The 20,278-nt window shown below is 50.3% G+C and overlaps 8 protein-coding genes across 8 annotated transcripts; 3 read left to right on the top strand and 5 right to left on the bottom strand.

Moving 5' to 3' along the window:
- Positions 1-379: 379 nt before the first annotated feature.
- Positions 380-823, bottom strand: FSUBG_115 (uncharacterized protein; the record flags this gene model as incomplete). The annotated part of the gene is made up of 1 exon (XM_036676188.1): positions 380-823. One exon carries the CDS (start codon positions 821-823, stop codon positions 380-382), a length of 444 nt encoding a protein of 147 aa, XP_036544253.1.
- Positions 824-1,417: 594 nt separating this feature from the next.
- Positions 1,418-2,413, bottom strand: FSUBG_114 (uncharacterized protein; the record flags this gene model as incomplete). The annotated part of the gene is made up of 2 exons (XM_036676077.1): positions 1,418-2,081; positions 2,127-2,413. 2 exons carry the CDS (start codon positions 2,411-2,413, stop codon positions 1,418-1,420), a joined length of 951 nt encoding a protein of 316 aa, XP_036544252.1.
- Positions 2,414-3,188: 775 nt separating this feature from the next.
- Positions 3,189-7,090, top strand: FSUBG_113 (uncharacterized protein; the record flags this gene model as incomplete). The annotated part of the gene is made up of 3 exons (XM_036675967.1): positions 3,189-3,515; positions 3,578-5,555; positions 5,613-7,090. The coding sequence occupies 3 exons, from the start codon at positions 3,189-3,191 to the stop codon at positions 7,088-7,090; spliced, it is 3,783 nt and encodes a 1,260-aa protein (XP_036544251.1).
- Positions 7,091-7,950: 860 nt separating this feature from the next.
- Positions 7,951-10,581, top strand: FSUBG_112 (ubiquitin thiolesterase; the record flags this gene model as incomplete). Its single annotated transcript, XM_036675856.1, has 5 exons — positions 7,951-7,978; positions 8,090-8,157; positions 8,230-10,319; positions 10,370-10,486; positions 10,536-10,581. The coding sequence occupies 5 exons, from the start codon at positions 7,951-7,953 to the stop codon at positions 10,579-10,581; spliced, it is 2,349 nt and encodes a 782-aa protein (XP_036544250.1).
- Positions 10,582-10,905: 324 nt separating this feature from the next.
- On the bottom strand, positions 10,906-13,223 carry FSUBG_111 (mitotic spindle assembly checkpoint MAD2; the record flags this gene model as incomplete). Its single annotated transcript, XM_036675746.1, has 8 exons — positions 10,906-11,265; positions 11,315-11,460; positions 11,516-11,544; positions 11,594-11,632; positions 11,685-11,710; positions 11,773-11,941; positions 12,066-12,563; positions 12,610-13,223. The coding sequence occupies 8 exons, from the start codon at positions 13,221-13,223 to the stop codon at positions 10,906-10,908; spliced, it is 1,881 nt and encodes a 626-aa protein (XP_036544249.1).
- A 963-nt stretch (positions 13,224-14,186) lies between these two features.
- On the top strand, positions 14,187-16,037 carry FSUBG_110 (ATP-dependent RNA helicase DBP3; the record flags this gene model as incomplete). Its single annotated transcript, XM_036675635.1, has 3 exons — positions 14,187-15,677; positions 15,724-15,836; positions 15,884-16,037. The coding sequence occupies 3 exons, from the start codon at positions 14,187-14,189 to the stop codon at positions 16,035-16,037; spliced, it is 1,758 nt and encodes a 585-aa protein (XP_036544248.1).
- Positions 16,038-16,063: 26 nt separating this feature from the next.
- FSUBG_109 (oligosaccharidyl-lipid flippase) lies at positions 16,064-17,746 on the bottom strand (the record flags this gene model as incomplete). Its single annotated transcript, XM_036675525.1, has 2 exons — positions 16,064-16,136; positions 16,194-17,746. 2 exons carry the CDS (start codon positions 17,744-17,746, stop codon positions 16,064-16,066), a joined length of 1,626 nt encoding a protein of 541 aa, XP_036544247.1.
- Positions 17,747-18,193: 447 nt separating this feature from the next.
- Positions 18,194-20,003, bottom strand: FSUBG_108 (RCO3-glucose transporter; the record flags this gene model as incomplete). The annotated part of the gene is made up of 4 exons (XM_036675414.1): positions 18,194-18,922; positions 18,983-19,443; positions 19,514-19,839; positions 19,897-20,003. 4 exons carry the CDS (start codon positions 20,001-20,003, stop codon positions 18,194-18,196), a joined length of 1,623 nt encoding a protein of 540 aa, XP_036544246.1.
- Between the last annotated feature and the right edge of the window lie 275 nt (positions 20,004-20,278).

Below are 20,278 nucleotides of genomic sequence, written 5' to 3'. Positions count from 1 at the left end.
AAGAGTTACTTTCAATGGAATCCCGTAGCGATACAAAGCCACTCGAAGATCAAGACGGTAGCGTTGCGCAGAACATGTCGAGTTATTGCAGGGTTTAAATATCTCGGCGAGTGGAGAGTATTGCAGATGCCAGAACATGCCACTCGCTGTGCACTTCTTGTGACATGAACAACTACAGTTGCATGCCGAAGACTGAATGATTCCCTGCTGATATGCTGTAGTAGCGTCCAGGTTATTATCTGGGGAGGCAGTTCCTGTTGATAGAGCAACGATTGAAGTTTCCGAAGGTGTGCTATCCACTGCAGCCAACGAATTCTGGCTTTTACGCATATATAAGTGCTGCTGAATAATGTAAAGCCTGTAGGTTTGATAATTAGCTTTACTGCTCACTGCCGATAAGTGGATGAATAGTGTACTGTGATATGTCTTGCTTGAGGCCAGTTACAAGGGCCTGAAGTTCGCCAAGCTCACTCTTCCATTGACTTGACTTGAACGTAATCCGTATAATCTGTCTTCTGGACGAGTTGCCTGGTATGTCCCCAGCCAAGTTTGCTAAACGATCTGCCAAAGTGGCAGACCGATCCCGACATCTCCCCATCATGATCGGGCCAAGCTGCTCTTGCAAAATGTTACCTGCGCTGGCCTCGAGTTGGATTAATTGCTTGCCGATCAGCTCAATATCCTCACTCAGCCATGAGATGTTATATCCGAGGCCTTTGGCGTTCTTGTAGCGCTGCCGCAGTCTCTGGCCGCCATCGACTAACCGGAGTGCCAGAGAAACAAGTCCAGCTCCGCCGGCGACGACACCGAGAAGCTCTGCCATCGGGTGAAACTACGGATGATTCACTTTCTGATGGTGTTGAAGGAGAGTTGAAAGGCTGGCATAGGTAGAGCTCGATCGCTGATCACCCATGGCATATTTGCACAGCCTGATCAGGCTCTCAGCTGCAACTTGTTATTGGACGGCAAGGCTCTCTCGGTTCCTCTGCAGGTCATTGGGGAAAGAGTCAACAACATTACCTACCTCTCTACCCTAGGTAGGTAACTTACAAAAGCAAGAAAATCAAATAATGCAGTGGCAATGCATTCTGGACCTGCCAAGTCAACGTAAGGCGTTCCTCCCTTTCAGACCCTCTCTAGGTACTTTACCATATCCAAACGAGGCGAGGCCTGTGATGACTTTACAACCAGGATAGCATATAATCTCAAATTTCATCAGTGCCAGGAATGAACATTGAGAATTGAAGCATCGCCACCTGACGACCAGCACAGCATCGCGAGGCTGAATGAACTTACAATCCCAACCACTTAGTAGGCAGGGCTCATTTACTAGCCCTTACAACACATCTATTGAGGCGGCTATCTCCCTGGTTTCCTGGCTTTGAAGTTCAAAACTACCCTTCGCAGTATGTTACTGTCACGCGTGAGTAGCATTCTTATCAATCAGCGACGAGTACTCCTGCAGAGCAACTTTATCCAGCGCACCGCGCCACTCAACGACCTTCTCCCCGTTGACACCTCTTCGTCCCTTTTCCATAGCCCGGCTCATCACCAACGGGTCAAAGAACAAAGGCTCATCAGCACGACCGAGAATTGGCACAACTTCAGCCAGCTTTCCCCGCCAGAAGCCAAAGCGCGCGTGGATACCGACACGTATACGGAAGCGACGGGACCGGTGGCCGATGATAAAAGGTACTACCAAGTATTTCGGCACTCCAGCCTCGTCCACGGAGCTCTCTTCAACCCGGACATGCAATTTGTTCTGTCCGGGGCCTTTGTGTGCTACCCTGACCTTGACGGCTCCGGTCTTCGTCCAGGTGCGTGACTCCCCAATGTTGTAGGGGGCGGAAGCAGGAGTGTAGCCTACTTGCAAGCCGACTCCGTGTGTGAGTGTCACCTCAGCGGACTGTGGTGTACCCTCCCAACCACTGGGACTAGGGAATGCCTTGACGATTGCTGGGTGCAGAAATTCCTCCTCTTCGTAATCACTGTCACTGCTATCAGAATCATCTGAAGCGTTCTGTGTATCATCTCTTGGTGCATCTTCTACAAGAACATGAATATCAACGGTTTGGATACGACTGAGCCAGCTTCGATTTCCGCTTGACATTGACAAGTGCAATCACAGCTGCACAAGATACGCAGGCTCATCGAAGTAGGTTCCTGCGAAAACAGGTCGCCCAAGCTCAGCTTGGAGGAATTTAGATGAGTCTCCAGACGATATAATCTGTCGTGGCTCCGAGAGCTCAGCCGGGGTGTTTGTCTGCGGTGCTGAGAGCTGTCCTGCGCCATCATCATCGATCGACACAGTCAATGGCAGAAGGACTGCGGATGTGAATTTGGTTTCATCAGCGTCGCTATCAAACACAGACGACGGGATTGGTGATTTCGAATCGCCAGGTAATTCCGCCATTATACCCAGACCAATGGAGGCGCTTATTGTGTGTAAGTGGGAATGAAGTTCTTGGGCAAAGGGCTGGTGTATGTTGAACAATATTACTGAACATAAAATGTCTTCAGGTTCGCATAGCATCAGCCGTGGAATCTGGTGTTGAATCAACACGCATACCCCAAAATATATACTATAAGCACTCAGCCTCACTGCAACACAACGTTTCATTGCGCGCTCTAGAATCCGACTCCTGAATCTAGACCCTCACGCCACCGGCGCGTAAAAGCGACTGCAACGTATCTCGCGAAATCTAAGTCGTCCTGCACATCCTTGTCCTGCACATTCATTGCTTTATCTCGCGCATCACACTGGACGCTATTGATTGATACCGTCCAATAGGAACAATGTGACTTCCCCTCAACTCCCAAATTCGAACGAAGCTGAAACGAGCTGAAAAAGCGGACGTTAGACAAAGCTGCAAACCGGAAAGTAAGCGACGGGGAGAGATAGTACGGAAGGGATAATATAATACGATTGCTAGGGCCTTGTTGTAAGAGTCGACACAAGTACTCAAAGCATTACCTCGATTCTTATCTTATACACCGTTCTCGCTTGCTCTGATCCGAATTAAGCGTTTCGAACATTACTCAAAAGTCAAACCTTCAAAATGGATGTACCATTGGAACAGGTGAGTGAGATGTCAATATCTCCTCACTACTGGGGGATATATACCTCCCTATACAGCTCATTGCCCTCGGAGGCCGTCAAACAGCTCGAGCGTGCCATCTAGCTCAAGATGTCAGGACTCGCAAACGAAGCCAGAGCAATATTTGACAATGAGCTCAGGTCTTTTGCAGCAGTTCCGGTTGTCGCCGTTGAGCATGCCGACCTCGAGTTGGAGGCAGGCAAATGGGGCCGAGCATGGCGGATCCTAGACTTAGAGCTTTTGAAGCTGCGAGAAGCCAAAGAAGACCTCGAATCACCCGAACATCGACTCATGCTTTTGACGTGGGCCATGCTCGGAACGAGACATCGAGGTGATGTGAACTCGTCAAATGAAGAGATTAAAAGGACACAGCGTTGGCTTGATGGAGTACCTGTAGCGAATTATACTGATATCCAGGTACGGCAGCTGTCCCAAAACCCCCAAACTTGATATGACGACCGACCTAACGTCGTGCTTAGGCAGGTTGTATTCGCCGATATGTCATCGCGAGCCTGTTCACCAGGCTCTATTCGAAACACAATAATACAGAGGCAGAGCACATCCCGTTACATGACAGGACAGACGCTTCAGGTGGGAGGATCCCCTGGGGTGGACTACAACTACTAAGGCGCTCTCTGACACAGCGAGGCATGCTCAACGAAGCCAATGCCTTGTTCCGCGTGGAGCTGAACCGTACGCCACCAGAAGACCGAGGCCCTGTGGTTGACGAGTTTCTGGAGGCTGTAGCAAACATCCCTCCGAGTCGGGGTCGGGACTACATCGAGGCGGTGGTTCGTCTTCAGTGGGCGACCACACATATTCAGCTACAAGCGTCAGAGAGCGCTGCTGAGGAATTCGACAGATCTGAGGCGGCTTTCCAGAGGTTCTGCAATGACTTTGGCATCAGAAACAAGGAGGCCACACCGCATATGCAAGCAATGGCGTACGAGAGGCTTTCATGCATCGACGACCCTATCGACAAATTAGACCGAACAGAGCAGCTGGCCACTCACATGGAAGCTGTTGACGGCACGAAGACTGGCTATTGCTTAGCGGCGGCTGCAGATCTGTCCAGGAAATATTACGAGGTCACAGGAATGGAATTGTTCAGGACCACGTATTTTGACGTGCAGAGGCGCCTCGATACGTATGACCAGACGGTATCGGAGGACATTTGTGATCTAGTGCACCATCATGTTGATCTTAACTCCGTTGCCCTCGCGAGCCTTATTGATCGCGACAAGGCTCTGGACTGGGTTGATGACTTCTTGAAGGAGTATCCGCACTTCAAAGCCCCGGTGGTAAAGGCGTTGCTCCTTGGGAGTCAGGCATCACTCCTGCGAAGTCTTCGTCGGCATGATGAAGCCGGCAGGGTGGACGAGAAGGCCAGTAAATTGGAGACATCCGCGCCATCGGTAGGCAATTGGATGCATTCGAGGCAGGGCTACCGCGCTCCCACTAAAAGGAACACCACTTCTTCTGTGCAGCCAGATCCCCAGCATCAGTTTCAGGGCGATGATGGGGAGGAGACATTCTTCTGGGGCTGGAGCGATGCCATTGGGGATCAGGCAAAAATACAAGAAATGTCCATTCAGCTGGTTCTGGTATGGCTGCTCGAAGATATCACCACTGGAAACTCTGCCCTTGAAGAGTTCACAGGCATGACGGAAGTCGCATTGAAAGCTATCGTCTTCCCCAAAGCCACTGATATCTGTGAGGCCACAGAAGAACGGTACACGCGACTCTGTGCATGGCTCGGCAAACCCCCTATGCATCAAAAGAACCGTCGATTGTTCTGTTTGGTCATGCTTAGATTCGGGAGGCAGATGCACTTTTCTGATCTCCAGCTCTGGGACCTTCGTCTCTCCGAGCTCAAGAGTCTACTCGAGCTCGAAGAAAGCCTCCCTCAGATCATCCGGGACAAGTTTCCAGGTAATAAGGGCAGTTGGCTAGCCCAAGTGGCACTCACATACATGGCGCCACTTGACTACTCGGCGGATTTTACCAGTGCTGAATCAGGAGAACGACTTTCAAATGCTCAGATATACAACGACCGTGCTCTGGCTGAGTTTCGTCGAAACAAAGACCTGGTTCGGGTGGCTCTTCACCAGCGATCTGGAGCGCAAATCTGCATGTTCATGATCAGACGAATAAGACAATTAGAGCAGCAAGCAGCGGGCTCCAGCAATACCAGAGGTGGAACAGTAGACAATAGTCGCAAAGAGGCAGAGAACGAAATTCCTTCTCTCTCAGTCTATGCTGAGGCAAAAGTCCACGAGCTCCGCAATAGAGGAATTAGTCAAGCCGATGAGGCCGATGAGATATTTTCGTTGAGCGAGCTCCATGCCTCCTCAAGTGCAGGCCTAGAAGGCATCACACACCGACAGAGCATCACCGCATCCAATGCAAATGCATTTACAATCCTCACAGCTATCGAATTGCTTCTCGCGGCCCCAGGTGAGCCGTCTGATTAGACTATCACAAAGATATGGCAGTGGGTGCAGAAGTACAAAGCACGTTCACTGGCGCGGACCATCGGGGTGCGTATGACTGATCCACCTGAGATGGTGGATAAGATCAAGGCGTGTCCTGAAGCTGCACGCGGTTACGACGAGATGCTGGAGATAGAACAGCGTATCAAGGAGGCTCAGGGGATGGCCAAGTTCAACCTGCGCCGGCAGCTAGACACGCATCGTCGAACTATGAGAGAGACACACGATTTGTTGAGGCAACTCCTCGACTTGAGAGAGGCCCAGCCGTTCCATTTGTCTGATATGGCCAGAATCACAGCCCAGAGCGGTACAAGCATTGTCCTGGTTGACTGGTTCCACCTCCCTCCATATTTCACCGGGGACACCGATAGACTGTTGCTGCTCACAGTTAAGAAGCGATCCAAAGGAAACAGGAGTGCAAAACTTACCATGGATATGTTGACTACAAGAGTAGAAGATGTGAATACTTGGCTTAAAACATATCTTATCCCAGAAAACTTCAAACATATACAAGAGGAGAATCTCGACACCCAAGATGCACGCAAAGCATTCGATAGCATGCTAGGTGGCCTCATTGCGCCGCTTTCCCGCCATGCTAAGAAGGGTGATCTCATTGTCCTGTGTCCATCCTCTGCTCTCCACCGGCTTCCGCTTCACGCACTTGCGATTGGAGGACATCAAGCGCTGATACACCGGAATCCCGTCGTTTACACACACAGCCAGTCACTTCTGCGCTCCTGCTTCGCGGCTACAGGATTAGCTCGAGAATCCCCGGAGCCTATCAACCCCAAATTCATATCAGGCATTCCAGAATCCCACTCCAAGAGGTATGAAGCTGGACGCACCAGCATCCGGAAACTAGCCGGTCGGTTCGGCACAATTCCAATGATCGACCAGACCGGCTCCAAGGAGAAGTTCTTGAAAGCGACTGCCGAGTCTCGTCTCCTTCATCTGCACACTCATTGCGGCTGGGGATCGACAGATCCTCTGGATCACCAGGTCGAGTTTCCCATGCTGGGCGCGCCATCAGAGGGGCAACCCAAGGTTGAGAGCTTGACAGCCCGCGAAATATTCGACATCCGTGTCTTGCCAGGCACACATGTCAACATGATAGCGTGCCAAGGAGGCCTCGTGAAGGCACCTCTTGGAGACGAAGTCTTGGGACTTGTCCCTGCACTGATGTGTTCTGGGGCCAGTTCAACTGTATCGACGCTGTGGAAAATTGACGATGGACACGGGTCGACGTTTTCGAAATTGTTCTTCGACTCGTTCACTAAACAGAGCACCACCGCAGATGGCAATATACCAAGAGCCAGCGGCAGCCGCTTAGTGAATCTTGCCAAAGCGATGCAGGTCGCCGCGCAAGCGATGGACCATGCAGTGGACGACGATATGAACAATGAGAAGCAAGAGCCTCTCTATAGATGGGCAGGATATGTGCTCCACGGTTGTTGGCAATTCCCAATTCTTGGACCAGGACGTCAAGTCGTTGCAAAATAGGTAGTGATACGTGACGGATCCAAGGGCACTACATCTGGCCAGATGAACTTTTGTCTCGCGACCATCCCGAGTATTGAGAGGATATACACTTGCTATATTTTGATGGCTCCAGGATAATTGTAGAATCGTGTTTCAACATTTTGCTGTGTGTTAATCTTACTGGTGGTTGCTTCTACAATCAGAGAATGGGGAGGAGTTAAGTTTGAATGAGGTCTGTTTTGTAGCTCAATCAGTGACTTTAGGGTAGGCTCTCTGGTGCTACCATGTGAAAGAACGAACTGCCCACTTTGAGTCCCAGGTTGTGGGAATACTTAAATTCAAGCCCCTAGCTTGTATCATTGGTACCTAAGCCCAGACCATGTTGTATAACGTCTGGCTTCTCTGCTAGAGTTGTTTGTGAGACTTGCAAGGCGCTTTCAAGCCTGTGGAATAGCTAGTGCCAATCACGAAACACCATCACTGAATGCAACGTTTTGACCTATCAACATGTCATTTTCCGAGACAAAGGAGGTCGCAACAGACACCAACCAGTCAAGACACATCAGAATTACCGCTGTCATATGGAATCATCAAAAGTCTGAACCTGGACCTTGGATGGAATCATCAAAGGAACAACGCCACAGCGCCACCAAACGGGTTGAGTGGCTGGTGGAATGCCCCGCCGCCTTTCCCAGGCAACCTAAGCTCCAGTGACGTGTGCCGCCTATCACTAAAGTACCTGAAGCTTTCAACTCCAGCGCTGATTTCAACTCGAATTTGATTCCACATCAACCTTCTACACACAGTATTTCAATCTTCTTTTTCGTCCTGGAAAAACCTTGAATTGTAAAAAGAGCAAGCAAAGCCAAAATCTGCCCATCATGGCTTGCCAGCATCTCGACTTGATCGGTACGTGAATCCTCAAAATTGACCCCGCCATTTGATCGGCCACCAGTCATGATAGTTGCGACAAGCTCGCGGTCAACCTCATTAGAGCCCTATAGACTAACTGTACTGTAGGGCTGACACCCCCTAACCCTTCTCAGTCCGTCTATCGCGAAGATTGTACTCAATGTTTCGACTCCATCGTAGGACTCCCACTTGCTGAGCGCCGAACCATTGGAATCCTCGAAGCTTAGCTTGCTGACCAAGTTGAACAGGACGATCCTGCTGGACTCGATGTCTGCCTCCAGTGTTTCAACGGAGGATGCGCTGGCGACCGTAACCATGATAGACTTCACTATGCGCTGACCCAGCATCCCCTCGCTCTCAATATCCGCCGCACAAGAAAGATTGTCGAACGAGACGAACCACCCGCCAAGATGTCCAAGCTAGCTATCGCCGCCGAAACCGAGGAGGACCGATATGATACAGCGCTGACCGTCAAATGCCTCGACTGTAATACCGAACTCGACCGAACACATCCCAAGCTTGCACCTATGGTTGACGGTATTCTCAAGGCGAACACATTTTCTCGAAAGGAAGAGGTCAAGGCATGGGAACAGGAGCTGACCAGCTGCGAGCATATCTTGATGCTTCAGCAAGCACCCGCCAAGAAGATCGAGCAAAACGACTTGAGTCACTGCTACGCTTGCGACCTAGCGGAGAACCTTTGGCTGTGTATTGAGTGTGGCAACCTAGGATGTGGCCGTAAGCAGATGGGTGGCGTAGACGGAAACTCACATGCTCTCGCTCACGCGAACGAGTCCGGTCATGGCGTCGCTGTCAAACTGGGATCTATCACGCCCGAGGGAACCGCCGATATTTACTGCTACAAGTGTGACGACGAACGAGTCGACGACAACCTGGGCGAACACCTGAACCACTGGGGCATCGTGTTGGCGGAGCGTCAGAAGACGGAAAAGAGCTTGACTGAGATGCAGATCGAGCAGAATCTCAAGTGGGACTTCAGCATGACAACGGAAGACGGAAAGGAGCTCAAGCCTCTGTTTGGTCCTGGTCTGACTGGCTTGAAAAACCTCGGAAACAGCTGCTACCTTGCCAGTATCATCCAGTGTCTGTTTGACATGCCGTCATTCCAGGAAAGATACTTCCGACCCAATGACGATCTGCCGATTGTGCCCGAACCAGCTGCGGATATTGAGACTCAACTCCGAAAGACAGCAGATGGACTTTTGTCTGGACGATACTCTAAACCTGACGCTGATGTTGCTGCAGAGGGAATCACACACCAGAAGGGTATTGCGCCAGCCATGCTCAAGCACCTCATCGGCCGAGGACATGAAGAATTTTCTACAATGCGACAGCAGGATGCACTCGAATTTCTCCAGCACTTATTCAAGCTCATCACTCGATCTCCTCATCCCGATGGAAAGGACCCTACACAACCCTTCCGCTTCGTTCTCGAACAAAGACTCCAATGTCTGGGATGCCACAAGGTGCGGTACAGCAGCAACGAGCAAGACAACATTTTCATCGACGTTCCCCTGGAAAAGCTACCTCGTGAGGAGGGTTCAGAGGGCCCAGATGCTTACAAGCCCGTGTCACTCAAGGAGTGTCTCGATAACTTCACAGGAGCAGAGAAGGTTGAGCTGACTTGCTCTGCTTGTGGAAGCAAGGATGGCTTTACCAAGCGATCGTTGTTCAAGACATTCCCCGATACCCTGGTCGTCAACGCACGAAAGATGACTGTCGTCAATTGGGTTCCTATTAAGGTTGATGTTCCTGTCCTTGTACCGGACGAGCCCTTCAACCTGGACGAGTATCTATCTAAGGGACTGCAGCCCGGAGAGGAACAACTGCCGGACGAGCCTGAGGTCAAAGCTCCCGCTTTCGAACCCGATGCTGCCGCCCTCGCTCAGCTCGAAGCCATGGGCTTCCCCCGCAACCGTTGCGAGCGTGCTCTTCACGCCACCGGAAACTCCGACGCCAATGCCGCGATGGAATGGTTGTTCGGACACATGGAGGACCCCGACATTGATGAGCCCCTCGATCTTGGTGCTCAAAGTGGTGGCGCCAACACCGCTGACCCTGAGAAAATCGAGATGCTTGGAGCTATGGGGTTCGGTGCCCCTCAAGCCAAGAAGGCACTGAAGGAGACAGGCGGCGATGTTGAGCGGGCTGTTGAGTGGCTGTTTAGCCATCCTGACGACCAAGGAACATTTGATGATGATGCTCCCGCCGAAGCAGCTGCAGCTGCTCCGAAGGAACCTGCTGGAAGTGCCGATTTACCCGCTACTTTCCAACTTCGATCAATTGTGTGCCACAAGGGTACAAGTATTCATGCTGGGTAAGTATTTCTACGCAACTGCAGCACATAGGCATGCTAACTAGTTACAGACATTACGTTGCTTTCATCCGCAAGGCTTTGGGAGATGCTAACGTTCCAACTTGGGTGCTCTTCAATGATGAGAAGGTCGTTGAAGCTCATGATGTTGATGAGATGCGCAAGTTTGCGTATGTGTACTTTTTCAAGCGAGTCTAATTGAGGCTACCAACTGTATAGCAATGGGCGAGGCGCAGTTGAATTTGAAGATAGGCCGGTTGCATAAGATGGTGAATGGCGCGAGGTTGAAGAGACGATGGCAGCTATGGTTCACGCTGCCATGATTTGGTATCCGGGCATTAGAAAAGCAGACGAGACACGCCATGTAGAAGTGACTGGGATATTATGTCTGCGAAGAATAGATCACAAGATATCCTGATACGTATCGTACAAATCCATCATGACCGTTGAATATTGAATATGGACAAATAAAGTCCCCAAGGCGCCTTGTAACGCCTCTCAAGATAAATCATGCCTGAGTTATGCCGAAATCCACCAAAAGCAACTCATCCATCTCTTTCCCTCCATGATACACTCAAAATTCTCCAGCTTAATCCGTAAATCGATAGCTGACCAAAGTGTCAACACGGTGATTCGCCGTGCTGAAACCCCTTAGTTGCACCTTTTCTCCATTCTCAATCTCTTTCGCATCCGAATCACCCCACTCAACAGGAACCTCACTATCCGCATCAGCGTAAACGAGGACGTTGAATGTGCAATCGCCGCTGAGCTGAGGCAGGAACGTAACAGATGCGGTGATTTGTCGGAAAATAGCTGCGATCTCGGCTTGGATCTCTGTTTCTGTCTTTTCGGGGGCTGTGGGTGCGGAACCAGCGGGAGCGGCGTTTTCTTGGGATTTGGAGGAGGATTTGGAGGACTTGGATTTCTTGACGGGTTGGAAGATTTGGACCTGTCCATGTTAGAGAGTTTGTAGAGGTAGGGAGGACGGAAAGGCGTACGTCGAATTGCCAGCGCTCGACGTGCTCGCCTGTGTCTTTGTCTGTGATGACGATGACGAGCTTGGAGATCTTGCCGCCGACCATCCATTTGTCGAGCTGGGACATGATCTTTTTGATGTAGGCTTTTACTTGGTCATCGGCCGAGACTGGATGGTGTTAGTCGCAAGGGTCGCATCGTGAGGAGAGAGGCCGTGGGTTTACCCAGCATGTTGAGGCCATATTTCTTGACGCTAGAGGTTGTCAGTTGATGCTCGAGAGAATCGGTCGCAACAAACGTACACTGTAAAGTCCTCGGCAGGATAGACACCTCGTTGGAAGCTGTCATATTGTTAATAACATCCATCGACCGGTAAAGCGCAGGTTCGCGTACAGAATGCTGTGAATAGAATATTGGAACTGCAAATCCCAACGGTTAGCAAACTCTCGCCCAAGTAGGAAATCAGCTTGTTCCAACATACAAATTCAGCGACAAGACGAGCGCTGCCTTTGAGGGACAGCTTATGGACCTTGGACTTATCCTTGTCCTTGCTCTTGGAGGTTTCCTTTGACGACATTTTCGGTGCTACTGCAGTATCAATTGGAATGAAAGGGTATCGGCTGGCGGTTGTGACGGGCTGAGTTTGGGAACTGGTGGTTTGTTTACTTGCGGTTGCGGGGTGGAAGGGTCTCAAGGGTCTGTGCGGCGGGGTTCACCGAGGTCACCGAGCTTCACCTTGATTGTGCGATAAAGATGTATTTATTGTCAATTTACCAACGTGAGAAATGAACTCCTTGTGGCCACTGAATCTGGGTTTCATCCCCCTCGGCTGTGTTTGAATAGTTGTAGTTGTAGTTGTTATTGTAATCGTTATAATAGTCATAGTAATCATCGTGGTCGTATTGGGGATCTTCCTCATCATTGTGATCAGTAGGGTACATATAATAATATCCTATGACTTGAGAAGAGTTGCCACTTGATGCGGTCGATGTAGATGTAGATGTCGATGAAGAGGAAGTGGAAGTTGAAGGAGGTCTGCGTCGCCTTCGTCCTCCCGAGGTAACCTTGGCTCCGCTGGCATAAACAGCCCAAGATCGTAGGAATATTCCAATGGTGAGCATAAGGGGCAGTAACTGTGCGACTGTGGTAAAGTCGTTGACGCCTTGAATGTGGTTCCACTTAATAGGAAGCTCGATCGATAGAACCAAAAATGTAAAGACGATGAAGCCAGATATTCCGCGGAGTACTTTGAGTCGCCAAGTATTTCTCGACCTGAACATGTTCAGTCATGAAGTTGAGTAGCTTGGAACGATCTCACCTCGCTCTCCTATGTCGCGAACTCGACTTGGTGAAAGTGCAACAAGCGTTCAAAAAGATAAGCCCGCCAATGGCGACAAGAATCCCAATGAAGAATACCGACCCAGCTGTGGTATACCCTTGACTTTCCAGACTGACCTTGCCAAATAGAAAGACCAGGTCACGGCAATCACGGTCGAGCTGAGGGAGAAAAGTCTTGAAGTACCAGGTTCCAACTGAAACGTTAGCTGAGAGTACTGTAAGACTCATGAGATGGTAGAAATGTCCGTGGCTCTCTTTTGAGAGCTGAAACGGGTCAAGGTGAGCTTGACATCTCGTGAGGATACGCCAGATGTTTAATGGGATCTGAAATATGAAGAAACCCATGGCCAGAAGAAGTAAGAAGTATATGTCGAGTGGCTCAAGGGAGTTATAAGCGACTCCGATGACGAGAGATATAGACGCGGCTGCTGAAGAAAATATACTGATAAACCGCAAATCTGCGAGGTTCTCCTTAGAGAGGTATTCCATCAGAAGGGAGCCAAGCCATTGTGCATAAAATGCGGCTCGAATACCGACTCCATAGGCATCAGAACAGCCCTCGAGAGAACAAAGCGGCTCACTCCTAACATTCATGGTGAAGTCTCGTGGGCCACCAAAGAGACCAGTGCGAAACATGGGGAACACAGTTCATTCTCCATAGTGGCTGGGGCCCGGCGTACACTTGTATGCCATCTCTCATTCAAACACCAATTTGGGACTCTCGAATAGTCATCTGAAGAATGAGACAGACATACTAGTCAAACTCTCACAACCGACGCCCAAGGCGATCATGAAGTAGTCCAACAGAGACTATGAAGCTTTTGGCAAAGAGGAGGACAAGAGATACTTCGTGACTTCCTTAGGACTAAATATGACAAACAAAAATGTCATGTAAACCAAGGTGGTCTAATGCCAATGAGAAATGGCCTAATCATGACTCTGTTACATCGCCCGGTGAGTGAGGCATCGAGGTAACTCCATCCCCAACTTGATAGAACCGAACGGCAACTTGCATTTTGATAGGTCTTGTGACAGCACTGCAGGTATGACACCTGTGGTATTCGTGTACCGATTTGAAGGGAGCATACACGATCGTTACGCATATGAGACTGTAGATGTTGTAAGTCGTTTAAACCTGAAGGGTTGAAAAGCGAGGACACAACAGGGCACACGTGTCGCCGACTACTTGAACGGTGAACCCAGCTTGATGACTACAAAAACAAGCATTGTATCGTACAAGCATTAGTTCAATATCACAGCATGAAATGCTGTTAACGCATAATATAGTGAGTATGAAGTGACTTGAAAGAAATGCTTCAATTCAGGGTCCTCCGATAAAGGAATTTGGGTACGTACCTCATCCCGGGGACAGCGGAATGTGGGTCAAAACTGGAAGGCGAACGGTTTTGTCTTATCGATAAGAGATTTTTTGCGCTCGCTCTGTAAAACATCCCACCCATTTTTACGTCGCAATTTGTTCCCAGCCATTCTGCGATACCCTCGACCGCCATTCGTACAACTTCCCCCTCGGTCGAATAACAGATATAATCTTTCACAATGGCTGCTACAAAGCACCTCCTCGCTGATAGCGAGGATGCCGTCGTCGACCGACCTTCCAAGAAGACCAAGGTCACCGACGACGAGAAGGCTCGTCTGAAGAAGGAGCGCAAGGACAAGAAGAAGGACAAGAAGCGCAAGACTGAAGAACAGGAGTCACCTGCTGACAAGACTGGCGATTCCGAGGCCGAGCGTGCTGAGCGAAAGAAGGCTAAGAAGGAAAAGAAGAAGGCCAAGAAGGCCAAGGCCGCTGAGGAGTCTGCTGAGACTACAGAAGTTGTCGAGGAGGCTCCCAAGGAGAAGAAGTCTAAAAAGGAGAAGAAGGTCAAGGCCACTTATGAATCTTCTGACGACGGATCTTCGGATGCTGCTTACGTCCAGACCGCAAGCCTCTCCAACGTTCCTCAAGCCCAGATTGACGAATTCCTCTCCAAGAACCAGATCACTATTACCGACCCCAAGTCCGAGACCGTCACTCTTCGCCCCGTTCTGGAATTCCACCAACTCCCTGCCACAAACCTCCTCGAGAAGAAGCCCTCTCCATTCGCCAATTACAAGGCCCCTACACCTATCCAGTCCGCTTCATGGCCCTTCACTCTCTCTGGCCGCGATGTCATCGGTGTCGCTGAGACAGGATCCGGAAAGACCATGGCTTTCGCTCTTCCCTGTGTTGAAGCTGTTTCCGATATCAAGTACAAGGGCACCAAGGCCGTCATTGTTTCGCCTACACGAGAACTTGCCATGCAGACCTATGAGCAGATGGCTTCCGTGGCTGCGCTGAACAAGCTCAAGTGTGTGTGTCTGTACGGTGGTGCTTCCAAGGATGATCAGCGAAACCTCCTCCGATGTGGCGCTGACATTATTGTCGCTACTCCCGGTCGTCTTAAAGACTTCATGTCTGATGGAACCGTTGATCTTAGCCAAGTTACTTTCGCCGTTCTCGACGAGGCTGATCGTATGCTTGACAAGGGTTTCGAGGAGGATATTAAGCAGATCCTGGGTGCCTGCCTTCCTCGCGAGAAGCGCCAGACACTCATGTTTACAGCTACATGGCCTCAATCCGTCCAGTCCCTCGCCTCTTCCTTCATGGTCAGCCCTGTCAAGATCGCCATTGGATCTGGCGGTAAGGAGACAGCTGATGGATCTGTTGAGCTGCAAGCCAACACAAGAATCACACAGCGAGTTGAGGTTCTTGAGCCCAGAGAGAAGGAATTCCGTCTGTTTCAGCTTCTGAAGGAGCACCAGCAGGGCAAGCATAAGAATGACCGTATCCTGGTATTCTGTCTGTACAAGAAGGAGGCTACACGTGTGGAGAATACCTTGGCCCGAAAGGGTATTCGTGTTGGTGGTATTCACGGTGATCTGCGACAGGAGCAGCGAACAAGGAGTCTTGAGGCTTTCAAGTCTGGAGCCACTCCTGTTCTTGTTGCTACTGATGTCGCTGCTCGTGGTCTCGATATCCCTGAGGTTAAGCTCGTTATCAACGTTACAGTATGTCAACCCAGATCGCCACCCTAACATTCGCTAATTTGCCTAGTTCCCATTGACCATTGAGGATTACGTCCACCGTATTGGCCGAACTGGCCGTGCCGGCAAGACTGGTGAGGCTATCACCTTCTTTACCGTTGAGGATAAGTCGCACTCTGGCTCGTAAGTACCTGATGTATCCGCAAATGAATGCATACTTACATATTCAGACTCGTCAACATTCTCCGAGGTGCCAACCAGCCCGTACCCGAAGATCTCCTCAAGTTCGGTACCACCGTTAAGAAGAAGGCTCACGACATGTACGGCGCTTTCTTCAAGGACGTCGACATGAACGCCAAGTCGACCAAGATCACATTTGATTAAGAGAATTACAACTATTATGGGGAGCACTATTGTTTTGCGGCTTTGCGACCGCGGACCGAGTTTAGACACTCGAGGATAAAATGGCGCTCGAGGACCAGGCTGCGTTGATTAGATGTTGTTTTCAAAAAGTTTGCATTTGGAATTTTGTAGACGTACATTAGAAGCAATAATGGGATAGCGGAGCCAGCGATCTTGACGAGAGATTTGATCGGTTGATCTGCGTTGTCTACGACTTTTAGTTGCTTGAGGAGGATAGCTGTAGCGATTGCGACGCCGAGTGTGCTCTCGGGAATAAGTGATTTGATCTTGAAGTCGGTTCCGTGTCTTTTGAAGAAGCGCTTGATGAATGCTCCGCTCCAGATGATACGACACCCCATGTTGATGATGTTGGCTAGCACGAGACCAATAGCGCCGAGAGGGTATATTCTCATAAAGAGGAAAGCAGAGGCTGCGAAGATGACAGAGAATGCACCCATCCAAACAGATTGGATGTGGACTTCGGCCTCTGTAGCGACTGACGCCACGAATGATTCTGTGAGACCGTTAAGACCCATGAAGGGAATGTAGAAACAATATGTTGCAAGCACATCACCTGCCCCTGATCCAGCCCACTGCTTGCCTGCCACAATAGCCAGAAGAGGCGGAGCGGCAAAAGGTCCAAGACTAATGATGATTGAGGTCAAAAGGATGTACAGGCGGAGAAGAGTTTGTAGGTTCTGCTTCGCTTCTGTCACTTCCTGAACTGGCTTGCCGCCTGGTTTGACAGGTGTTACAGATGACAGCAAGCGAGAAAAGTAACTTCGGCTACTTTCCTCAACAGGTTGGAAGAGAAGACGAGCAAGGAGACTGCCGTAGTTGTTTGCCAGAGCGTATGCGCCTTGGACGCTGGCGGATGCGAGAAAGGAGATGAGAAATGTGTCGCCTTGGGTGAGGAGGTGCTTGACCACGCTCTGGGCCATCATGCTTCCTGCGAGACCAATCGTTGATCGGTCAAACATGGAGGCCCAGAAGCGATTGTCCTTCGAGTTTATTGTTCTAGGAAGCAGTGAGAAGCCGATTGATGAGGCGAGACGATATCCTGAGATTAGGTAGACGAGGAGTAGTGAGACACCATAGGTAATCTGACCAAGGGCGAAAGGCAGAACTCCGATATCATTGTGCTTGGAAGCCCAAACAGCAGAGCCAAACACAACGATACATCTCAAAAACGTAGCAATCGCCTCAGCAGCAGCTCGTGTCCCAAACTGCAGCCTCGTCTGCATGAGAACAAAGCACGGCTCCGACAGCAACTCCACCATAGCCGCAAACCCATAGAGATACAACGACTCAACCAGATACGGCGTAGCAAGCGTAATCTCATTTGCGTAAGCAAGATACATCCACCCCAACCCAAGACTGACAAAGCTTCCTAGCCCAATGGCGAGATATCCCAGATTCACCACAGCTTGACTCTCCTCTTTAGCCTGGGACCCCGAGTCTCGCCGTTGAATAGCAACGCGAAGACTTTCGCGTGCGAAGAAGAGAACTGAGAGGTAGTACACCTCAAGTTGAGTTGAGAGACCTAGTAGCGGTGCTGTGAGATACCGCAGGAGGAGTTGGTTGGCGATGAAGGTTATGAGGCGGGAGGCGAGTTGGAGGATGATGAGGAGGGAAGCGCCCTTGATCATTGAAGGCGCTGGAGGGCTTTCTTTTTCAGCGGAGGGGGACATTTTGGTGGTTGAGGAGAAATGAGCGACTGTGGGTGGAGGGAGGATGAGATGAGGTTAAGGATGAAGATATCGCGGGTTCGTTTGACACGTGTTGATGGAAATGCGGATGTTTTAGTGCTTCAGTGGATTACAGTGGGTGCGGGAGTACTATAGGACGGGACCCGCCTGGGAGTTCTTCGCCTGAGCATCCCACCAGGTAGGTATAGGGTGAGAAAACAGAAGCGATTGGATGCCTTTTACTAACATCGATCTGTATCCAAAGCTTATCATATGTCACATAAGGCTTCAAATTGACAGAGACTACTTGAACCAAAACAATAAATTCATGGATATCAGCTACTTATTTATTTCATCTCATAATCGTAGTCTACCGACAGCAGAACTTCCAAATTCTGTAACACAACCAACATCTTCCTCATCAATCAATATCATACAAGATTCTTCTCTCTAGACATCATTCTTCTCGGTGTGAGAAACCTCACCCTGCTCGTGACCCTCGTTGAACATCTTGCCGCCAGCTCCAGCAACGCTGTTGCGGTGCTGCCAAGTCTCTTGAGGCTTCCAGCCAATGGACTTTCGGGCAACGGAAACTTCATCGTAGAGCTGGTCAACCTCCTCGAGGGACAGACCCTTGGTCTCGTAGATGAAGAAGTAGACGAAGGCGATGCACAGGAAACAGCAGGCAAACCAGATAAAGAAGATCTTGGACTGGAGGTTGGCCTTGCCAGAACCGTAGTCGACGAGGTAAGGGGTCGAGTAGGCGATGGCCCAGTTGAAGAGCCAGTTGGTGGCAGTGGTCATACTAAGGGACTTGGCTCGGGTCTGGAGAGGGAAGATCTCACCAGTGACAACCCAGGCCAGGGGACCCCATGTTGAGGCAAAGAAGAAGATGTAGATACAGACGAAAGAGACGGCAGCCTTTTGACCAGCCAAGCTCTTAACAAAGATGACTCCATCGCTGTCCTGGCCGGTGGAGAAGGTACCAGACATGGCGACGATGAACTGAGAGACACACATGCCGATAGCACCCCAGAGGAGAAGAGGACGACGACCCCACTTGTCAATGGCATACATTCCAGGGATAGTGGAAGCGACATTGATGGCTGATGTGATCATGGAAATGATGAATCCGCTGGAGATACCCGAGTTCTCAAAGTACTTGGTACCATAGTAGAACTGAAGTTTGTTTGTTAGCTATGTCTCATAACCACGAGATAGCGAAGCGAGAAAACTTACGATGAAGTTGATACCAGTGAGTTGCTGAAGAGCCTGGAGAGCACAACCAGTGAACTGGCGCTTAAGAATAGGAGGCTTGAAGCAGTCAATGTAAGAAGCTGTTCCGAGGCTCATTTCATGGTCGTGGTTCGCCTTGATCTCGCTGAGCTCAGCCTGCACAGCAGGGTGATCAGGACTTAGACGGCGGATCTTGGAGAGAGCCTTAGAAGCATCATCATGGCGGTCTTTCTTGATGAGGAATCGAGGTGTTTCAGGGAGGATGAGCATGCCACCGAAGAGGACAAGGGAGTAGGCGAACTGAACGGCGATGGGGATACGGTATGAGCCTGTGTCGTTACGCTTGCCTGTCGCGTTGTTTACGATGGCGGCGAGGAGGAGACCGATGGTGATGGCCCATTGGTACGAACCGACGATGGCACCTCGAATCCACTTTGGTGCTGTCTCAGACTGGTACAGGGGGACTAGGGTGGGCATGTTAGACTGGAACTCTGAAAGCTTGTAATTTGGTGGTGGTGGTGGTGGTGAACTTACTAATAGCGGAGATTTGACCGACACCAAAACCGGCGAAGAAACGACCAGCCAGGAACATGGGGATAGAAGTAGCAGCAGTTTGGAGGGCAACACCGAGATTGAAGACCCAAGTGGCGATCATGAGACCGGGACGACGGCCGATGGAGTCAGTCATGAAGGGGGAGGAGAGGGCGCCGAAGAATGTGCCGGCTGAGAGGATGGAGACGATGCTGGACTCTTGGCCGGTTGTGATGTTGGGGTTGCCCTTGGCGTCTGTGTAGCCGGTGCTGAAGAGTCGCTGCCAGTAGGGCATGGCTAGAATACCAGAGATGGTACCTGTGTCATAACTGCGATTTGTTAACCTCACGATGAGGACTCCAGGCGAGAAAGCAGTGTTGGCCTACCCGTAGAGAACACCACCAAAGGCGACAAACAAGCCGATGGCGATAGCAGGCCATGCCTTGCCAGCCTCCTCGGGCTTGGTGAGGGATGCCCTTCGAATAGCGTTCATAATGAAGATCGACACTCAAATAAGAGTGAGCAATAAGAACTAATGGTGTATAAACAAATGTGAAGTGTGTGAGAGATGAAGAACAAAAACCCCAAAAGCAAGGCGGGAGATTGTCTCTTTTTAAACCCCAAACGATCATCATAAACTTCTGTGTAGGTATACTTAAACCTGCATAACCAAAAACAACCCTCCTCTTGCGTAACATGACCTCTCGTCCCCCCCAGAAGCTAAAAAGCTAGTTAAGCTGGAGCTAGCTATCCCACGGCCTGTCCGAG

Source organism: Fusarium subglutinans (genome assembly GCF_013396075.1).
Source record: "Fusarium subglutinans strain NRRL 66333 chromosome Unknown NRRL66333_c0000001, whole genome shotgun sequence".
NCBI lineage: Eukaryota > Fungi > Ascomycota > Sordariomycetes > Hypocreales > Nectriaceae > Fusarium > Fusarium subglutinans.
The sequence above is the reverse complement of the archived record's forward strand: the minus strand, read 5'-3'. Positions and strand labels throughout refer to the sequence as shown.